The sequence below is a fragment of the Bombyx mori genome, chromosome 16 (assembly GCF_030269925.1).
Source record: "Bombyx mori chromosome 16, ASM3026992v2".
In the NCBI taxonomy this organism is placed as follows: Eukaryota; Metazoa; Arthropoda; class Insecta; order Lepidoptera; family Bombycidae; genus Bombyx; species Bombyx mori.
Genome location: NC_085122.1, coordinates 6,350,411 through 6,373,889, shown reverse-complemented (window position 1 = coordinate 6,373,889; position 23,479 = coordinate 6,350,411). Strand labels below are relative to the sequence as shown.

Below are 23,479 nucleotides of genomic sequence, written 5' to 3'. Positions count from 1 at the left end.
CTCATTTTCATTTTGTCTCATCACATGTCCATACCATCCGCACTTTTCAGCTTCTCTGTCGCAGGTGCCACTTTCAGACTTCCTCCAACACATTTTATATCGTAATATTACATGTAACAGCTTATTGTAGTAAATAAAAAAAACTGGGTAGAATATTCATATTCATAATTTTATGACCACAATGTCAGTAATGTACAGTGCTCGACAATAAATATTACACATCGACCTTTAGAAAGGGACAATCGGTTAGTTTCGGCTTCGTAGAGCATTATCTCTGTCGCACACTACGTATGTGACGTTTGCGACAGAAATAACACTCGATTGGGAGAAAAAAGAATAGCTTACTCAATATTTTGTATATTACTTATTAATTTTTGAAGCGATTTATTGAAACGCTTGGCCTCTCGTACGTCGATGTACTATAGCAGAAAATATCTATGAAATGCTAAGTTGAAAGTTTGAATTCAAACGACGCGTGAATGTGTAGAACACAAATAAAAACTTGAACGTGTGCTCTTTAATTTTTTTAGCATCGTTTGGAAAATTATGTATAATTTATAAATAGAAAATCGAAAAAAAATCTTTTTTAACTTTTTTTTGAACAATTGTTGAGAACTGGGATATTTTCGTTACCACGCTTAGAGCGAAACGATGGAAAGTTATTATTTTTGTTATTTGCATTGAGTTTTTAAACTTGACCTCTATTACTCTTATTAATAGCTTATGTTGGTTGTAATATTATAGACGCTGGTCTTTTACGCCTTTGTAGTCTACAAAGACACTAGCGTCGATTTTAATGAAAAAATTCTCAATGTTTTTGCGTATTTCTTAAGCTGATTCAATAGATTTAAACAATTTTTAATCAATATTTATGTATTAGTTTAGGAGTGAAATAAAAAAAAATGTGTTTTTAATAAACACCGAAGAGTACACGGCCCAATTGTTGTTACATGACAATAAGAGGAAATAGAGACATACAGGGAATCACAATGTGAATGCTAACGCACTTATTGATATGAGTTTAAAGTCTAATATTGTAAAACAGATGTCCAGTTCCTTGAATCCTGTTTATTATACGTATGCGTTTATGTTATTAAACGTATAATTGCTCGCGGTGGAATAAAGGTGGAATGCGTGTATGCTCCAAATATGTCGACTTCTTCTGCTTCTTCTTCGTCGCTTCCTCATTACTAAGGGTCGTGACCATCTTGATCCAGTTTTTGCACTAGCTTCCTCCAATGTTGCCTACATTCGGCCTGCTTAATGGCGCCCGGGACGCTGGTGTTTGTGGCCTCCTTGACAATGCCCGTCCACCTGGTTGGCAATCTTCCTCGACTTTTCTTTCCTTCCACGTGACCTACAACTATAAATTTTTCCAAGTTGTCAGGACTTCGTCGACTACCGATATTTAAAAAAAATACTTTCTTATCGACAACTGAATTACTCAGTGATTAGAAATATCAATAAAAAATTACATAAAATTTTCTACTAGCAACATGTAAACACTACTGTTAATATTACTCTTGTTGGGTACAATAAAGCCTTAATGGAAGAGTCTCATAGCTTTCAAATCGATGAGAATCTCGCGTACATGTTACAGGCAAAGCCATAAATGCGCTTAGTTGTAATAATAACCGATTGGCATCGTAATCTGTGGAAAGAATAGTCACTTTAAAAGGTTATTGCTAATTATTATTAATTTACATTAAAATTTTCTACTAGCAACGTGTAAACATCAGTGTTAATATGACTCGTGTAAGGTACAATAAAGTCTTAATGGAAGAGTCTCGTAGCTTTCAACTCCATGAGGATCTCGCGTACATGTTACAGGCGAAGCCATAAATGCGCTTTTGGGATTGTAATCTGTGGAAAGAATAGTCACTTTAAAAGGTTATGGCTAATTAATTTACATTAAAATTTTCTACTAGGAACGTGTAAACATCAGTGTTAATGTGACTCGTGTTGGGTACAATAAAGCCTTAATGGAATAGTCTCGTAGCTTTCAACTCAATGAGAATCTCGCGTACATGTTACAGGCAAAGCCATAAATGCGCTTAGTAGTAATAATAACCGATTGGCATTGTAATATATGGAGAGAATAGTCACTTTAAACGGATATTGCTAATTAATTTGACGCATTTGAATATAATTGTAATCGTGTCAGTCGTAAAATCTATTAAATTGATTCGAATATGTAAAAAATTTTAATTCAGTTCTTAGAACGTCCCTCATTAATTTTTTAGAATGACCGTTAAAAGAGATAACCGAATAAATTTAATGTTGATGATTAATATTATTAATAGTATCTAACTATATAATTAGTAATTAATACGTGAAGCAAAAACTTTGTATCCCTTTTTATGAAAATTGCGCGGACGGAAGAGTATAAAATTTTCCACACTTATAGAGAATATAGAGAAGAAGTGCACAATGCTAATTTTTTTAAAAAATAATGCATAAAATATACATTAAATCAATAAAGAAAACAATACACACCCTACATACCATGTATTTGACGCACACACACATGCATACTATTTATTGTCAAACTTTTGTTCTTAACGTCTGTTGTCAAATTGAGAATAGATTAAATATTTTTTGTCTTTGTTAATATTTTTTATAGTGTAGTCTTGGCGAAATTTGTGATTATAGAAGTATAAAATACAATCATAATAGTGTACAAACTTACAATTCCAATTAATTATAGTCGAATTTCGAATACTGCGGGATCTCTAGTAATTAGTAATCGTTAATACTGTTCATACAATTAGAGTAGCCGCAACATACATATCGTTACGATGCACTGTTTATGGTACTTTGGTTGTTTGCGCCTATTTGATATTGAAGCAGACGTGTTTATAACGTATTGCTTGAGTGCTATTTTAATTAAAAACGTTTTAACGTTAATTGGATGTTGCGGTTTAATATCGATGTTTGTTAAGGCTTTAATATTGAATTCGAAATCTCTAGTGTTTTGTTGATGTGTTACGTACGATAAGTACAAAACACGCCTTTAATCAAATATCCAAATCAACTTTAGAATTCAATAAATATTTAGATTGTAATCTTTTATGTTTTAATTAGTGCATTATAATTTATTTATTACTAGCTGACCCGGCAGACTTTGTAGTGCCTCAATCGATAAATAAAACTTTTGTATAAAATAAACTTAAAACAAACAAAATAAATCCGTCCGACGGGGGACACATCAAAGGAAAAACAAAATTATAATCTTTATTTAATTTCGAGCATTTTCATATTTATTTACCTTTTAAACCTTCTTTGGACTTCCACAAATAATTCAAGACCAAAATTAGCCAAAGTTTTAGCGAGACTAACGAACAGCAATTCATTTTTATATATATAGATTTTTCAATTACGTAATTGTTCACTGTAATTCACTTGTACTTAATTCCACGACGAAGGACAAATAATGTATATAAAAAATGAAATCAGCAAAAATAATAAAATTTGCGTAACTACTGGTGGTAGAAGGTACTGTGAGCTCGAACGGGTAAATACCATAATTCTATCTATTCCTATCGCGATGCAGTCATGCGTTACGGCTTAATGGGTAAGATAGCCGCTATATAAAAAATATGTGAATTCGACCTCATGTCTCAAGGTGGGCATTTGTGGCTTTCATAGCCTACAGTGACGGCTTCAGATCAGTTAAAGAGACCGACTTTCCAGCCACCAAGGATACTGGTCAAACAAATTTACGTTTTAAAGCTGGACCTCTATAGGACCTCTTGTGAGTCAGCACGGGTAGATACCACCACCCTGCCTATTTCTGCCGTGAAGCAGTAATGCGTTTCAGTTGGAAGGGTAGGGCAGCCGTTGTAACTATACTCAGACCTTAGAACTTATATCTCAAGGTGGGTGGCGCATTTACGTCGTAGATGTCTATGGGCTCCAGTAAACCACTTAGCATAAGGTGGGCTGTGAGCTCGTCGAATCATTTAAGCAATAAAAAAAATACAATATAGTCTGCCATGCACAACGATCACAAAAATATTTAAACCTCATAATTTAAATGAAGAAGAAGAGCCGAATGTTAAATGAATTTCTTAGGTTAATTAATTATGCCGCTCATATCCTAAAAACAGAATTTAAGCGGAATGTAGCCTTTATAACGCCGTACTCAGTATAAAGTACTTCGTGTATCATTCGTTTGTGTGAAGTTTAACCATGGCAATCGTGGCTTTGAAGAGTTTTTTCCCTTTGAAGACCGCTCTCTGTTCTGTGAGCCAGAACACAAAAAGTAATTTCATGAGGTTTCTCGTATTTTGTTTGGTTTTCTTACGCCGTTTCAAATTTCTACCTATTTTTTTTTTTTTTTTTAATATGTTTTGTAGAATTGGCCAAACGTTTTATTTTATCAATAGTGTTATTGTGCCCATGACATATGTATATGATGGCGATCTATATAAGTTATAGGTACTTTGTAATGATGGTAGGATCTTTTGGGTTTCCTTGGGGTGGGCCACACTTCTGGTTGCAGTGTTGACCGCGGTAATCTCTATACCCCGCCCCGGTTCTGACTTAGGGAGTAAAGGACGCTTGAGCGAGAGTGCAGGGAAATCGTTTAGTGGGTAGGGTCCTAAATCCCATCCCATGGGCCCACAGTCCACGCTCTGCATTTGCGTCCCGTCTCGCATACCCTTCGCGCTTCCAAAGTGTGAGAACCCCGTAAGAGGTTCAACTCCTGGCCCAAAAATAGGGGTTTTTGGGTCACTATACTTAAAACATAGACACCATTCCTAATGTGAAAATTAAAGTAAGTTACACAATTTTTAAACCGTTGATAGATCTAGGTTTGTAGACTAACACGACAATGTGAACGAGGAACGCTATTCTTGACAAGCAACTGCTTCACTGCAAAATTAGGCAGGGTATTGATATTGACACATACAGGTTCTGCGCTCCTATTGGTGCTTGTATTTGTTTGGCTTACATTATATTGCCTAATAATTTTATACCAATGCTTTTATTTACTGGTGGTAGGATGTGTGAGTCCACACGGTTACTACTGATCTCGCACGTCTGTACGCAGTCAATGAACTGTTGTACTTGCCGAGGGTGACGGTTGAAGGATGCCGTACAACCCGGGGGCCTGCGCAGTGTCATCGCTGCCAGGCCTCCGGTCACGCTTGCTACAACTGTCATCATGCGGTCCGCTGCGTGAGGTGTGCTGGGGAGCACTTCGTAGCGGACTCCCCGAGGCTGAGGGATGGCCCATTCTCCAGCGCCAATTGCGGGAAGGATCACGCCGCCGTCGAACGACGGTGTGTGGTCTATCGCAAATGGGCCAGGATGATGTGAGTAACCGTCCCTCCACCTGCGCCACCGGTACCTCGACCCGGGACTGCCCCAGTTCCTCCCCCCTCAGTATCCATCCTCAAAGGAAAGGGGAAGGGGAAATCTTCCCAGCCCCAACCCCCGTCCACTTTTAATACTATTCCGTCTGCCGTGGTAGTGGAGGCTTCGCTGATGGCAAACGCCAACCTGCTTCGACAGACAAATAAATCCAGACCTACACCTGCTCCCCGCGGCCATACTACTGCTGGTGCTCCGACACCCCGTCCGACTGGCGATCCGGCGACAACTAAAAAAAGGGAGAAGAACAAAATCAAAAACTGAAACGCAAGGCCAAGAAAAGAGAGAAACGGGAGAAAACAAACAGGGGCATTCCTGTGTCTACAGTGCAGGAGTCTGCACCACGAACCAATTCCGTTAATATGGAGGTCTCAGAGACCTCCCCGCCGATCCCAACAATGACATCAAGCCAGTCTTTACCTTCGACCCATCTGGCTGAAGGAACTTCTTCCAATAATTAATCTAAGCAATCTGCAATCTCCCACCCCGCCCGCAGTGTGAGCGTCGCGGCGACCGACAGGCCCAACAGCCTGCCGGATTCACCGCATGGCTGCTCGTGATGTGCGGCTTCAGGGGCTATGCGTGGGAGGAGCCGATTGAGGAGGTCCGTGAGGACCCCTTTTCCGTGTTTCTCCATCGACTTTGCCGCCAGCACTCAAATCGGCATGCCCTCACTCGTCCACTAGTGGACGAGAGGCATCATCGCATATTATATTATATTATATATTATGTAAAGTACTTATACGAGAGGTGTTTGATGTATTTAGATACAAACAAATACGTTTAGTTGGTCAACAAAGATCTATTCTCCGAAATCATGTCTGATCAAAATCAAAGTTTTAAGCCTTTGAGGAAGTATTTTAGTCTGCGTTCTATGAAACTTATTGGAACTATTAAAGTCTTATAATCTCTTGTTCGTGATGTGAATTTAACAAAGCTTAGTACGTTAATTGTTGACGTCTGTAGTTTCCAAGCTAAGCGCTGTACAAAGGGTTTTGAACGTTGATTAGTTTTCACCATAAAATACGCAATTTGGAACGATAGTTTTATGAATGTTTTCAGTTTGTTACAAGCCGTTGAGGCTATTTTATAGATTTATTCCAATAGTAATTACCAGAAAATTAATGGAATCTTCAGAATTGGACAGATAAATCCATAAAATATAGATAAAAAACATTTTGTTCAAATATACTATAATAGATAGTTTCATTATATGAAAGACCGAATATCGAGAAACAAAATACTAAAGGTATTCACGAAATACGGTACCTTTTATTCTGTCTTTTTATTAGTATTGTAATACACCGAATAGTTTCTTTTGTCTGAAAATAAATGGGATGCTTTGTGCTTCTCAGATATGTATGAAATAATGGGAGGAGATAAGCTAAGAATTACGAATTCAACGCTTTCAGTGCTTTTATTACGATTTTATCCGATACGCTTGTTTAGAAAAAGGCGTTTAAATTGATATTTTTATTTATTAGTCTGGTATAGAAGCAACAATGAATCTTTTGAAGTATTTAATTGGTTTTCTTACGACGGGTAGGATTTAGTAATTATTAATTATTTCAACTTGTTTTCACTTTTATTTCAAAGGCATGTTTTTTTTTTAGTGTTTTTTAGTTTTTTGGTGTTAAGTGGTTACTGGAGCCCATAGACATCTACAACGTAAATGCGCCACCCACCTTGAGATAAGTTCTAAGGTCTCAGTATAGTTACAGCGGCTGCCCCGCCCTTCAAACCGAAACGCATTACTGCTTCACTCTCTAATCTAGACTCTTAAATCGATATATATCTTTACTGGTGGTAGAACCTCTTGTGAGTCCGCACGGGTAGGTACCACCATCCCGCCTATTTCTGCCGAAAAGCAGCAATGCGTTTCGGTTTGAAGGGTGGGGCGTTGTAACTATACTGAGACCTTAGAACATATATCTTAAGGTGGGTGGCGCATTTACGTTGTAGATGTCTATGGGCTCCAGTGGACCACTTAACACCAGGTGGGCTGTAAGCTCGTCCACCCCGATAAGCAATAAAAAAAAAACATGTCACAAGGTTTATGTACGCTGTAAATCTATTTAAAGTGATAAGCAAACTTAGCTCATGAAGCCTTGTTTCAATCAAATTAGCTTCGAATCCATTTGGTAAATTAAAACCCGTAATGGATGTGACGTTGTCCGCCGTTTTGTATTCATCACTTGGCTCGAAGCTACGCGTGTATCCTTTTAGTAGAGAGGGTCTTAATGGTCTGATTGCGGTATTAACGGAATCGATACCACAGAATCGATTAGTTGTTTTTATGTAACTTCCTAAAGCGGTTTAGTACTTTAGATTTTTTGTTACTAGCCGAGTGAGTATATTATATTATAATGAGGGCGTATCTGCGATAACTGGGCCGTCGGTGATCGCAAAATTTTTTATTTGCAATATGTTGACCCCACCTTGCTAGCGGCAAGAGGAGCAGAAATGACCAACTACTTAGATAGTATGGGGTGCATCAGCACTGAACCGGGACTCTCGATAAACAGGTCCAAAACCAAGATCATGGTCATAGATCGTACGGGCAAGATTTAGCTCACAGAAAAACTTGACTTAGAGGTAGTTGACAACTTTGTATACCTGGGCGCAAAACGCAATCTCGATAGTCGTTGCCGATCTTGGGACATGACCGTATTAATTTATTAGACTGAAGGCTTTTATATTATATGAACTGGAAATTATAAATCTCTCGTAAAAAGCAGATCGCCGGTAACATACTGATGGTAGGACGTCTTGTGAGTCCGCTCGGGTTGGTACCACCACCTTGCCTATTTCTGCCGTGAAGCATTAATGCGTTTCAGTTTGAAAGATGGGCAGTCTTGTACTGCAAAAATTGAGACCTTAGAACTCAAATCTCGAGGTGGATGGCGGTATTTACGTTGTAAATGTCTATAGGCTCCGATAACTACTTAACACCAGGTAGGGCCGTAAGTTCGTCCATCCGTCTAAGCAATAAAAAAAAATTATCTATCCGTGTGGGCTTAAAGAACTTCCCAAGTACCAGTGGAATTCACAATAGATAAATGCAAATTAATAAAAATGACTGACGCTTTTTTGTCAAGTATTCATATTAGCATCTCATAATTCAAATCAATCTGAATTAAAAACTATCGCGACTTGAAAGGTATCATGGTATTGCGTAAATTAAATATAACAAAAGTATTCACAGCGTTTTCACAGATCGCAAAAGTAGAGTTTCTGTGCATGCGATATTCCGACCAACAATTTTTTCCAACTGACTGAATCCGAAACGTGTCCCAATTGCTAACGTCTGTATAAAAATATTATGGATATTTTATAAAAGAACTTATAATGCTATGCTTTCATGAAGTTTGTATAAGCCCCACACTCAGAACTTTTCATAAGCCGTTGTTGATGCTTTTCGCTACGTCAAGTGCAGTTCAGAATTTGTTCCATACATGTAGTTTTTTTTTGTTATTTCGTTGTTTTTGTTAGTAATGAATTGTTATGAAACATTTTTTTAGTTACGATTTTTACTATCAAAATGAATTGAACTTACTGCACACCTAGTGATAAAAAGTTGTTGTAACTTGAATCTGGCCATCGTTAGGGATATTTTTTCAAAACCACGCTCGAAAAAAATGATATCATATGGCTTGTGAGATCCTCTGATGTGCAGATGTCGGAGCCTAATTTTTTGTGAATCCGGTATTAATTCAGTTCTGGTAGTGAGTTTTGCAATGGTGAAAATATATTTGAGGATCATTTCAAATAACTCCACGAGCACACACGAAATAACATACCGTACAAAACGTAGAGGCAAAAATTCTCCGTATACTTAAAGTGTATCTCTATAATTTGCCTATTTGTGAAGTTAATAAAAATCAAACCCGCAAATTTTAATTTCCGTAATTACTGGTGTAGGACCTCTTGTGAGTCTGCGCGGGTAGGTACCACCACTCGGCCTATTTCTGCCGTGAAGCAGTAATGCGTTTCGGTTTGAAGGGTGGGGCAGCTGTTGTAACTATATTGAGACCTTAGAACTTATATCTCAAGGTGGGTGGCGCATTTACGTCGTAGATGTCTATGGGCTCCAGTAACCACTTAACACCAGGTGGCCTGTGAGCTCGTCCGCCCATATAAGAAATAAAAAAATTAAAGTTGAAGAAGTTGTGTTTTTTTTGTTCAATTTCTTAGCATATTTACCATCCACAGCATTGCCCCGAAGCTGCATTAGTATCAGCCCGGGTGCTTGCTGCCGAAGGAACGCCGGCAACAAGGTCCGCTTCCGGAGTGGAGAGGCGTCCATCAGCGCCACGACCTCCTCTTTGTAAGAGAGGAAGCGGTTCTCTACTCGCGCAATCTCCGCCACAGTCTAAGTAAGTGCAAAAGTTTTTATAATTATTATGTTAAAAATATAAGAAAATGGATCTTCGAGTAAAGTTAATGTGTAAAGGTAATTTATTTTTAATCATCAGAGTGTTGTGTTTGTGAGGTTCGCGACAAAGTTCTCGCTATTTTTTTAATAATAAAAATGTAACTTTATTCTGAAAAAATTCGAAAGCTTCGGCTGTATGAACGATTTGATGATCTTTTTCATCTTTATGGCAGAGTTTGAATACCTTAATTTAACAATTTATGACAGAAGAACATGACTTATTCTAAAATTTGTGTTCACAGCCCACCTGGTGTTAAGTGGTTACTGGAGCCCATAGACATCTACAACGCAAATGCGCCACCCACCTTGAGACATGAAATGTAAGGTCTCAGTATAGTTACAACAGCTGCCCCACCCTTCAAACCGAAACCCATTACTCGCTAGATTAGCATGCACCAGACGTCTTATCCTATAGGCCACGACGACTTCAGACTTACAGACTTAGCTTGTAGGCTTCAACCCGGGACGAATGATTTAGACCCGCGTGGGCTTAAAACACATCTTACCACTATTCCTTAACGACTAAAGATTAAAAGGTGTCACTTAATCCATTGTGGACAGTATTGACAGGGAAAATTATGAAATTTACGTTACAAAATATTTTGTCCGTCCAACTAATGAGTAACTAACCAATTATTTATTTATTTAACTTAATGCACAGAAGTACAATAGCGGGCTTAATGCCTGAGGCATTCTCTACCAGTCAACCAAGGGTGGTGTAGAGAATCCTGTGGTAGGTGGCACAACCTTATGTGAAAATAACCAAACTAATAATAATACTTCATACATATACAAACACATACACGGTGTATACATATATATAGGTATATAATCACATTAGCAGGTTATTAATAATTTTCGGACTTTATATTACATTTGTTTCAATACAAAACGAAAAAAAAAGCGGAACGCAATGAAACAAGAGATACAAAATCATTTCGTAAATCCTTAAAATGAATGCCATTGAGTCCAAGTTTAAATTACAAGAAAATCTTACGTTTTTAGAATTCGCTGCGCAATTATTTAATACGGGATTTGCTCGGTGAGATTTATCAAGGAAATTAAATCGTCTCGGAGCCTTGACAAGCTCGGGAAATTCATTTTAACGGCATCCGTAAGCCGGGCCGTGATTGCTGAGTTCTTATTGAACACTTTAATTTTAATCAAAGCGATCTGTCATAAACTATGTCTTCACTTTATCGGATAGTATTATTCTTAAATGAAAATTGTTTGCAAATATATTTGTAAAATTATTATGATAAGACTGTACCGAGCCTATATCTTTACTTTGGATTTTAGAATAAAATTTTGTATTTTTAACTTTACCTTCTTCGCTAAAGCCACAAATATTTTTTAACTATGTGTATGTTTGTTTTGTTGGAACCTAAAGATTAGTAAAAAAATATAAAATTTTACCAAAACACAACTTCATAATGTTGCTTAATGGATCAATATTTAGTGAGATATATCTACCTACGGTATTAAATGTTTTTGCTTTCGCTTGAAATTTTCGACTAGAAATATTGGAAAAATATTGTTTCTGGTTATTTGATTATAGCATCTAAGACAACGTTTTTAAATGGCAATTGCGTATTAATTGAATCACAAATTGTAAATGTAATTCATACAAAAAAACAATTCCTTTGAAATTGTTCTTTATCCTGAAACAATCCTATTGATTGAATGTTACGATCAACACGAGCTCAAGGATTATATTCTGTAAGCGTTGAACAAGCCTAAGCCAATATTTAATCTACTAAACTTCTATCGCGAGCACAATGTTTATTTTTGTACGATTTGCTTCTAAGCCTTTCTAGAACTTTAGTTGGCAGTACTAGAATTACTTTCATATGTTTATGTTATCAATTATTTTAATTATTATCATTATATTAATTTTATTTATATTATATTTTTATTATATTAATAAGTATCAGGTACTTGTTTCAAGTGATCTCAATAATTTCAGTAATTACGCTACTTAATGATTTTTGTTTCATTTTAAATCAGGAGTTTGTTCGTGCAAGTCCCGGGTATATATTTGATACGTATTTAATTTACACAATCTCCTATAAACATCGTTGCAACAAAAAATAATAACATTACATTCCAATTTAGAGCCTGTCGTTCTCATATTATGAATGTTCATTGTATTTGCTTATTGTCGCAGAGTTGTGTGCGCGTGGCTGGAAAGGATCCTTTGTGACTTTATCTGGCCGTTTTTTATTCTCGATTTTAATACGCTTCATTGTAATTTATGATCTCTTTCAAAGAATATAAGCAAGTCCTATATGATAATTATATTTTTCAAAAACAATCCCTAACATTGGCTGCGGTTGGAAAGTAGGTGTTTCAATCTATACAAATGGTCATAATGCCTTAAGAGGCCGTATGCTTGAAGAGGCCGTGTTAAGGCCAATAAAAAATATTTTGAATGAGTATAATACTTTTAGAAAACTATTATATTAAACAAAGGAACGGTGCAGTGATAAATATTTTCTGTTATAGATAGAAAATAAAGACTTTTCAGGTGAAACTCTTTCTGGAAAGATTAAATATATAGGTATGTACTACACATACTGGTGTCTTGTACATAAAGTTATTGGTGTTTCTTAATATTAATTTGGGACTTATAATATGACTATAACTTATATTTAAATCAGAATTAAAAAAATAATCTAAAAAAACATTCATAAATATTTAAATCGTCAAAACAAGTCCATTCTGTTCTATTTTGCTAAGGAATTTTTATTTTGTAAACAAGATGAGATTAGATTGATGTTTGTAACGGAATATAGTAGCGTTGCCGAGGAGGCTTTATAACAAAATCCAATTAGTAGTTAGAATTCTATAAGATTTCATTATGTCACACATTTCGAGTGGTATTATTACTGGTGGTAGGACCTGTTGTGAGTTCGCGCGGGTAGGTACCACCGCCCTGCCTATTTCTGCCGTGAAGCAGTAATGCGTTTCGGTTTGAAGGGTGGGGCAGCCGTTGTAACTATACTGAGACCTTACAACTTATATCTCAAGGTGGGTGGCGCATTTACGTTGTAGATGTCTATGGGCTCCAGTAACCACTTAACATCAGGTGGGCTGTGAGCTCGTCCACCCATCTAAGCAATAAAAAAAAAAAAGAGTGGAGGAGTTTTAATTTTAAGTAGCACAAAAGTTAAAACATTACGTTGTGTTTTTTGTGAAATATGAGCTAAAGGATGTTAATATTGAGACGGTTCCATTGTTTATTTATCTATTAAGCATTAGTAATAGTAACAATAAACGTTCCGTATTTAATGAATCTAAGGTAGGAATTTTCTGTTATGAATATAGAAAGGATGAAAAAGACAAGAAAAAGTCAATTCAGAACTTTATCCAAGGAATATTTTTGCTTCGTACCGTCTGGTTCCGGAATAAACTCCCCTTCACGGGGCTTCCTATACAAGATTTACTCCTTCAAACGAACTTCAAAAAGATTCTTGAATGGTATATAGCGGCTTCACTAGTATTCCTGATATCCTGGAGACCCCGTGTCGACCTACCATGAGGTAGGCTGTATACTCGTCGGCATTAGATGTTTTCTAACAGAAATGATCATAGTAGTTTATCCGTTCGGTGATTTGCTATATCATTTACGTACAAGTTTTACATTAATAAAAAATACTTTTAAACTAGTGGTAGGACCTCTTGTAAGTTCGCGCGGGTAGGTACCACCGCCCTGCCTATTTCTGCCGTGAAGCAGTAATGCGTTTCGGTTTGAAGGGTAGGGCAGCCGTTGTAACTATACTTGAGACCTCAGAAATTATATCTCAAGGTGGGTGGCGCATTTACGTTGTAGATGTCTATGGGCTCCAGTAACCACTTAACACCAGGTGGGCTGTGAGCTCGTCCACGCATTTAAGCTATAAAAAAAAGATAGTTTTCATAATCTCTATTCATTTTAATGAAGTTTGCTTTACACATATTATATATTATATATTATCGTAAAGTTATTGAGGTTTAAGAATGAATTATGCTATACGTATTATATGTGTGTAAGCGTGTGTGATAAAATATTGAGGTTTCGTGGTTTTCCGAAGGCTCACTGTCAATATTTGGCTTTGCCCAAGGTTTCATTACGGAAGCAATCTATTCGACGCTCCGCTAGGAATACAATTTTCATTTTGGAAAGCTCATCCAGTACGCTTGTTTTCTTTCGAAATTACTTTTTTACGTGACTCGTGTACGCTTTTGGTCCAATTCTAATTGATCTTTTATGTTGCGGGGCAATGAATATGCTTTATGAAAGTACTAAGATCAAGCTATGTTAGTCGCCACCGTAAAGTGGAAATACATGGTAAAGTGGACCTTGACATGTCTTTGATTTCAGTCCAAGAATGTCGTTTTCCAGTTAACGTCATTAATATTATTCGTTAAAAAAAATTATTCACTAGCTTTTCGCCCGCATCTTCGCCCGTGACGACTACGCTTTTTATATTTCATGCGAGACTCGTGCGAGATCCGTGCTCAGCAGTGCAATGAAATACTTTATTTTACCCGCACGGGTAGGTATTACCACATTGCCTACGTAATGCGTTCTGGTTTAAAAGGTGGCGTATACGTTGTACTACATATATAGAACTGAGATTTACAACTCATGTCTCAAGCTGGGTAGCAGCAATTCAGTTGTTGATATCTATGAGCTCCGGTAGCCAATTAACAGCAGGTCAGCCGTGAAACAATAAAAAATATTTTAAATATTTTAAAAACATTAAAAATAATTTTATATCTCAGGGTTCAAACTATTTTCATACAGAATTTTATCAAAATCAGTTTGTGGTTTGTTTGTCAAAATCTAACATACAAACAGAGACAATTTCGTTTTGTTAAAATTATTTGATATGAAACTTCTAACACTTTATATGAACACCACAGGAAAATCCGTTGACCAGGATCATGAGAACAAGATGTTGAGAGGATTAGGAGTATGATTATGATTTTGTTTGCTTATTGCAAACGAAAAGATAAAAAATATGATAATTAAAAACGTTGCTATTTCTAATTCACTTCACTTCTTTAGTTGTCCCTTTATTATTCTTATCAGTAACCTTCAATGTAGAGACACCGAATCCTACTGTTTTATTATATGCATTGACTAGTTTTTTGAATGTCAAGTAATAAAATTCCAGTCTATTTTTTGTCTTCGGCTTGCGCTTGTAAACAAGGTGCAACCTTCACACATGCCATTAATAATTAAGCCAGTTATGCTGCGTGGAACCGGTGACCTCTCGTGTGTGAAGAATGCATCACACCGCTGTGTCATGAGCGCGTTTGAATTAGAATAAAATGTATTATATTGTAGTTCCTTTCGGTAGCGCGACATGTTTATTGTTGAACTGGTATCAATCGTAAATGCCCTCATTCACGTTGCGACTTCAGATCTTCTTATTTTTCTTCTTCGTCCTAGCGTTTCCCAGTGTAGTGCCAGGATCGGTTTTCCAACTTAAGCTCCTTCATTTTAGCCGCTCTTTAGGTCTAAGCCTTAATAACAGCGTTGTATTACGATAGGATTTCCTTTTAAACCGACAGGGTAGAATACTTTGCGATAGACATTTTCAGGACGATGGCACTTGCGGACTCATAAGTGAAATAGAAATTATTAACACGCTTTTATTAGCGTCATACGGATGTTAGTATGTATGTATGTAACGGAAAATTTGAATATGGTTTTTACCCCCTTCAAAACGTCAGATTAACTCGAAATTTGGCATACTTATGAAGGACTGATAAAAATTCAATATTTTAAACAGTTAGACCCGTTTTCCTTACTAGACTAATTAGGATTAACCCTTTTTTTGTTGGGACTAGTTCCCATTTTTAATAGCTCTTCCACAATATTAACAAAACCTAATTCAACCGCTGTACAAATTAATAGCTTATTATTGACACGTTGATGTTTAATTGTAACATCGTAGTGAATATAGTATATCGTATATCGTGTAAATAGTTTCAAAAACTAAAAAAGAAGCTTTTAAAGAAGTAGAAAAAGAAAAAAAAATTGCAGAAAAAGTTTTTTTTTTTTAGTCGAGTTTCAATTCGTTTATTAAACTATTTTACTGCTAGGAGGTAGGACCTCTTGTGAGTCCGCACGGGTAGGTATCATCACCCTGCCTATTTCTGCCGTGAAGCAGTAATGCGTTTCGGTTTGAAGGGTGGGGCAGCCCTTGTCACTGAGACCTTAACACTTATATCTCAAGGTGGGTGTCGCATTTACGTTGTAGATGACTATGGGCTCCAGTAACCACTGAACACCAGGTGGTCTTGAGAACGTCCACCCAATTAAGCAATAAAATTTTTTTTTAGTTTTTCTTCTTATTTACTAAGTATAAGGGTGAACGAGCTAAGGGCCTATCTGGAATTAAGTTCTTATCGGAGCCCATCGCTATCACAGCGTGATTGCTGCCAGTCAGCTTGAGACAGGAGGTCGAAATCGTAATTGTACTGTACAATGGCTGTCTCAAGCCGGAACGCTTTATTGTTGCTTGTCAGAAGAAAACATGATTAGATAGGGAAATGAGATAGGGATATTACTGTCAATTACCAAGGTTCTCCTGCGTTGCATATTAAATATTCTTTGAATGAATTGAGTAAAGTTATTCAATTTTTGCTTTGCCTTGCTTTGGAATGAACTCCCCTCCACGGTGTTTTCCGAGCGCTATGACATGTCCTTCTTCAAACGAGATTTGCGGAGAGTACTTTATGGTAGGCAGCGGCTTGGCTCTGCCCCTAGCATTGCTGACGTCCATGAGCGACGGTGACCACTTACCGTCAGGTGGGCCGTATGCTCGTATGCCTACAAAGGCAATAAAAAATGAAAATAAATTAAATTGAATTTTAAAATGTTTGAATTTGTAAAACGTTACTTCATTTTCGAAGAATTAATTTTAGAGAAACTTTAATAAAATTCGTAATTAAACTTTCGTGTCATGTCCCTCAAAAAGTTAGTGACCTTTCTTTCAATTAAGGCCCCGTTAAACTAATTTAACAAAATCGAGAACAGAATGGAGTTACGCATTTTACTCTCGACAGCTCAGAAGTAAAATAATTGTCTCTTATTAAGTTTACTTTTTCTCAATTGTATAATGGATAGACGAAATGTTTTCTTTTGTTGCCCGTGAATTTTTCGTTGAACAATTAATGAGTTTATCAAACAATTTGGATGTTAATTAAAACTTTAATTAAAACTTCTGAAAGATTATAAGCTACAAACTGTTTTAATCTATACGGTTGCGAATAGAATTTAGTATTATATGAAACAATGACAATAAAAAATAACACAATGAGAGTAAAAAACGCTAGATAATATCGTAAAAATATTAATAATTATAATATTAATAATAATTTGTACTTATCTTATCTTATTATTATTATTATTTTTATACCTTCAAATGAGCAGTTCTTGTATATATATAATCGGAATCTCGGAAACGGCTCCAACGATTTTCATAAAATTTAGTATACAGGGGATTTCGTGGGCGATAAATCGATCTAGCTACGATTTATTTTCAGAAAATGTTGTTTTATTCGTGTTTTCAATAATCAACTCTTCCCGACATCTATTGGCGAATAATAATACTATTTTTCTTAATGGAGGGCAACTAACCGCTTTAAAGACACAACAAGATGGCGTTAGTATTAACTAAACTTCAATTATTATTCTCAGATACCTCTGGATTCGTATAGCTCTATTCGAGAAGCAGCTGGCAAAAATCATTGAGCATTTAGTGACGAATGCTACTCGTTATTATGAACGTGATGCTCTAGTGGCCGACCCTGACTACGGCAGTATTCTTAGTTCACTGCTAGTAGGGCCATGCGCGCTAGAATATTCAAAGGCTAAACCACCGGTTACATTCTGGACCGATCCACCAGCTGATGAATTGGTGAGTATACCTTTTTCTGCTTCTTAGTCGTACAATCTTGACAGAGCGGTCGTGGTCATGCATCAGTTGAAATCCTGCGATACCGATGCGACGCCATGCGATGTTTCGCAGAGTGAGAGCAATCATTTATGTTGGAGTGAGTCACAGATTTTATGAGGTCGTTCCTTCATGTTGGAGATCGTCCGCGAGATCTTTTGCCCTCGACTTTCTCTTGCGCGACCAACCACTCAATGGAGTCCTCATTATGAGCGATGTGCCCGCATAACTGGAGGATTCGTATTTATATATAAATAACTATATTTATAGTAGTATAGTCAGTATACATATTAAAGTAATAATAGTGTTTTGTAATCAATATAGAACATATCAAAAGCTCTAAATAAATCGAATAAATTCTAGCCGTATTTGAGGGTTGGTACACGAATGAAAGCAGGATTTATGAAATATTAATTTTCTTATTCATTTTCAGGTTCAAAGACATCGTATGTCAGCGGGTACAACGACACCGCCTTCAGTTCGAAGACCGATTTTGAACTTTAAAAGGAGTCTAAATGCCTCGTCTGACGATAGTTCGTCAGTCAACACAGGTAATTAGTATACAATAAAATAATTGAAGGTTTATTAAAGCCGAGTTTTTATCTTCTATTCTTCTATATATATATAAAAATGAATTGCTGTTCGTTAGTCTCGCTAAAACTCGAGAACGGCTGTGCCAATTTGGCAAGTTTTGGTCTTGAATTGTTTGTGGAAGTCCAGAGAAGGTTTAAATGGTGGATGAATATGAAAATGCTAGGAATGAAATAAAAATAACAATTTTGTTTTTCCTTTGATGTGTCCCCCGTCGGACGGATTCCTTTTGTTTCTTTTAAGTTTATTTTATACAAAAGTTTGGTCTTTTATTTATCGATTGAAGCATTACGAAGTCTGCCGGGTCAGCTAGTTGTAAATAAATTTTATACTCAAATTCGGCAATGAATGCGTTTAATTTTAATTGAATGTTTCTCAAAGAAAATTCTGGTAGCCTGATAAGGTTGAAGATTAATTTTAATTAATTTTATCACAGTTACGGGCAAGGGAACGACAAGTGCCAAAGATTACGTAGAAAGTTTACATCAGAATTCAACGGCTACGCTTCTATACGGAAAGAACAATGTTCGCGTACAGCCTGTAAGTTGTTATACATTTTGACTGAATCATTTTAATTTTTTTTTTCCCCTACCAAAGCTGGTAGCCTGGAGCGGCTATTCCAGCGTAACCGTGGCTAGTAAGTGAGCTCACGGGGCTCAAACCTGACGACGATGCTAACACGAACCCTAGCAAGAGCCGTGCTTCGCAGAATCTACCACCGGATCGGAAACGCGACCCACTGAGAAGATCCGGCGAGAAACTCAGTGGGCTGTGTCTGAGAGTTAATTTACTCGTCGAGCCCTTCGTCGCAAGCGACGGGTTCGACGAGAACGGTAACCGGTACATTTTCAGTTGTGTCTACACGTATTTATATCTGAAATGGAAAATTGCATTTAGATTTGACAATTTCACTATTACTAGTGGTCCCCTGGTAGTCGATATTCGAATATAATTAATTGAAATAATAAGTTTGTACAGTAATATGATTCTATTGTCAAAGACTATTATTATATTTCGATAATTACAGATTTCGCCAAGACTACACTTTAGACAAATATTATTAAAGACAAACAATATTATTCTATTCTCAATTTGACCACAGACTATAAGCAATAAGAAAAGTTTGACAATAAACAAATAGTATGCATGCGTGTGTGTGTCAAGTACATGGTAGTGTGTGTAACGTTTTTTTTTATTGATTTTTAATGCATATTTATGCATAATTTTTAAAAATATTGACATTCTGCACTTATTCTCTATATTTTCTATAAGTGTGGGAAATTTTATACTCCTCCGACCACACAATTTTGTTAAAAAGGGGTACAAAGTTTTTGCTTCACGTATTAATATCACTATTATAAAAGTGTAACTTTGACGTGCATGGATTCAAAATATAAGTTGAATTCATTGAGTGCTAAGTAAGCATTTCATAATTCGTTACTTATTTATTAATATTGTATATAGAAAGACGCAGAGGAACCCATGGCAGGATATTTGAGCCTTCACCAGACGGCGGTTGGATTGGTGATTAAATGGACACCAAATCAGCTCATGAATGGTTACGCCGAAAGCGAGAGTGTTGACAAAAGGTTTGTATCTCAATGAAGGTAGGTAGGTAGGTACTTACAAATATTTTTTTGAAATTAATTTGCACATTTTTTTTTCTGAGCATATTCCTTTGATATTGCCTGTCGTCTTCTGTATCTAGAATTATTTTAAAACTTTAAGTTTCTGCTACTTGTAGGATATTAATTATATAATACGTCGGCTAATATTTTTTCTTATCGGAAGGCAGCGGCCTGGCTCTGCCCCTGGCATTGCTGAAGTCCATGTGTGACGGTAACCACTCACCATCAGGTGGCCCGTATGCTCGTCGGCCTTCAAAGGCAATAAAAAAAGGCTCAATGTTACTTAAAGAACCATGGAGAGAGCTATGTTTTGGGGTGTTCCTGCGAAATCGAATCAGGAATGAGGAGGTTCGCAATTACAGCCGACATGGCCCGAAGGTTCCCGAGATTGAAATACCTGGACCGTTAGGACTAAAAAGAGTTTTAGTGTGGTAGTGATCGCGCACTGGAAGTCTTACGTAGTCATGTAAGCCGCCCAGTAAGCCGACGACCTACTGAAGGTGGCCGGAATCCACTGGAGGCGCGTAACGCAGAATCAGTCATTATGATGAGCTTACTGGAGGCGCGTAACGCAGAACCAGTCATTATGATGAGCTTCGTGGAGGGGCCTATGTCCATCAGTAGAAAGAAGCCTGTGAGCTGGCAATAAAATAATTTTCGTTAAACAAAATACAACTTATTTTCATATCCTGCTGGGGTAGAAGAAACTTTAAGTAATTACTCTTCCAGTAAGTCGCTTCTTAACTTTGTTTGTTGTTATCTACTTACTTGTTAGTTGTTCCCAAGTAGCACCCGGCTCACGAACCCTTCGTTACGTGAGGTTTTTTTTTTCTGCCGTTCGATTATGTATTGTTGGATTTACGTTAAAATTTCCTTACGAAAAGGGAGTTCTTGAAGTGAAAACTTCTTTAGAATCGTTGTGATTTCAAACCGGATGCAACGGAAAAAACGACAGGTAAGAGACACAAATACAAAAATGTGTAGGATGAAGCCAGCAAAGAATGAGACAGAAATATACATACTATTTAATACAGCGCCATCTGTGAGATTTTTTAATACTAACGTATGTATGAAAGCTCTTGTAGTGAATTTTAATTTAGGATTATACGTGAAATTAAAATATCAATTCACAGAGGGCGCTACCTTACAATTATTTACTAATGACAAAATTTTACATATACATACTTAAGACGTTTAGGATAATTGTATTTTAATTTTGGAAGGTTTCACTTCTACCACGTGTGAATTGCACACATGTAATTTTTTTTTTTTTATGTGAATTTTTGTGCTACTTTTAAATTGTTACTTTATTTGTGTTTTTGTTATGTTTATTGTGAGTTGTATATTTAATGTAGTGCTTTTTACGTTAATTGTATAGTTTGTGTAGCTTGCTTCGCTGTCATCTTGTGCATGCGTCCGCCTGTCAACACACATGTGTTCTGTGCAGCACGAAGCCGTGTACCGTGTACAGGAGTCGCTGTGCCGGTCCCCTATGCGTCGACTGGTACGTAGCTTCTGGAACATGCCCACTGTTATTCAAAATCAATCAAACGTGGGCACGGGACGGGCCTCGGGGCAAACCCCACTACCCGGGCAAAAGCTCCCTGCCACGAAGAGCAGGGGGGGGGGTATGCTGCTGGAGGACATTAAGGGGGGAGGGGGGCTGTTCGCAGCGCGTTAGGCTGCAATTTTTTTTTATTGCTTAGAGGGGTGGACGAGCTCACAGCCCACCTGGTGTTAAGTGGTTACTGGAGCCCATAGACATCTACAACGTAAATGTGCCACCCACCTTGAGATATAAGTTCTAAGATCTCAGTATAGTTACAACGGCTACCCTACCCTTCAGACCGAAACACATTACTGCTTCACAGCAGAAATAGGTAAGGCGGAGGTACCTACCCGCGCGGACTCACAAGAGGTCCTACCACCAGTATGCAAATTATAATTTTGCGGGTTTGTTTTTTATTACACGATGTTATTCCTTCACCGTGGAAGTCAATCGTGAACATTTGTTGAGTACGTATTTCATTAGAAAAACTGGTACCCGCCTGAGATTCAAACATCGGTGCATCGCTCAACACGAATGCACCGGACGTCTTATCCTTTAGGCCACGACGACTTACAAATTATATCTATATATATACATAAATATAATACGATGGACATTGTGTGGAGTTGCACGGAGTGATGCCCGTGGACGGTACGCCACGGCGTCGGCTGCTGTCGTTTGCTTCTTTTTTTTATCTCTGGTTTCCCTTCAAAACGTATAAATCTTTCACCTCTTACTGTTATTCGATTCTTTTATTGTTATGTTTTTTTATTGTAACAATTCTTACGTAACTAGTTGGTTAAGTTTTTGCTAGCATCGGTAGGCGAGCAGGCAGTTAAAACGCAACAGTCGCATATGCCATTAACCATGTCAATTTATGCCGAACAGGTTGCCAATCGTCGCATGTTGCAAATGTTATGTTATTTACATTTTATGTGAAGACAAATTCGAAATGTACAGACAGTAAATTCACATATTTGTTCTTAATATCTTACATATTAATTTGAATGTCGAATGATTTTATCATAAATTAACGTCGATAAGATAAATATTAATTTTATATATATTTTAAATTAACATATTAAAATTTCGAATCACAATTAACGTATCTGGCCATATTATATTGTAATATAAATTACTAAGAACAACAAATTTTTATGTTGCACTTAAAATATATATTTGGTCGAATGTTTTTAATCAAATTCGAAACATGTCTTGAAATTAATTTCGTCTCAAAGCTATAAATTATGAAGCCCTCACCTGCGTAGTACAGTCAAATTTCGTTTTTGACGATTCGCTCGAGGTAAATGTGCTGCGATAGCTCATATTACTTTTGTAGGCATCGCTACGTCCACCAAATATCCTAAGCAGTGATTAAGTTACAAATTAATAAATATAAATCTCTATATATAAAAATGAATTGCTGTTCGTTAGTCTCGCTAAAACTCGAGAACGGCTGGACCGATTTGGCTAATTTTGGTCTTGAATTATTCGTGGAAGTCCAGGGAAGGTTTAAAAGGTAAATAAATATAAAAAAGCGCGGAATTATATAAAAACAATTTTGTTTTTCCTTTGATGTGTCCCCTTGATGTCTCTTTTATTTGTCGATTGAGGCACTATGAAGTCTGTCGGGTCAGCTAGTGGGATATAAATGAATGGGATGAAATGAAATATAAATATAAATTTCCACAGTGCGTTTCCATAGATCTTTTTTGCCACGTACCATCTGGCTTGGGAATGAGCTCCCCTCCACGGTGTTTCTCGAGCGCTACGACATGTCCTTCTTCAAACGAGGCTTGTGGAGAGTAGGCTTAATGATAGGCAGTGGCTTGGCTCTGCCTCTGGTTTTGCTAATGACCATGGGTGACGATAATCACTCACCATGAGATAGGCCGTCTGTCTACAAGGGAAATAAAAAGTATGTAAATGGGAATGTTACATTAAT

At 36.9% G+C, this 23,479-nt stretch overlaps 1 protein-coding gene across 3 annotated transcripts in view; it reads left to right on the top strand.

The window, feature by feature from the left end:
• Positions 1-23,479, top strand: part of LOC101739035 (small G protein signaling modulator 2) — a 72,256-nt gene that overhangs the window by 22,703 nt on the left and 26,074 nt on the right. The window contains exons 4-9 of one of the 3 annotated variants that reach the window (XM_038016380.2): positions 9,592-9,755; positions 17,511-17,730; positions 18,200-18,317; positions 18,794-18,897; positions 19,822-19,946; positions 21,433-21,489. In XM_038016380.2, the coding sequence (XP_037872308.1) occupies positions 9,592-9,755; positions 17,511-17,730; positions 18,200-18,317; positions 18,794-18,897; positions 19,822-19,946; positions 21,433-21,489 (788 nt within the window). Of the gene's footprint in view, positions 1-9,591; positions 9,756-17,510; positions 17,731-18,199; positions 18,318-18,793; positions 18,898-19,821; positions 19,947-21,372; positions 21,490-23,479 lie in introns of all 3 variants that reach the window. The other 2 variants (XM_038016378.2, XM_021349824.3) reach the window with 2 other exon arrangements.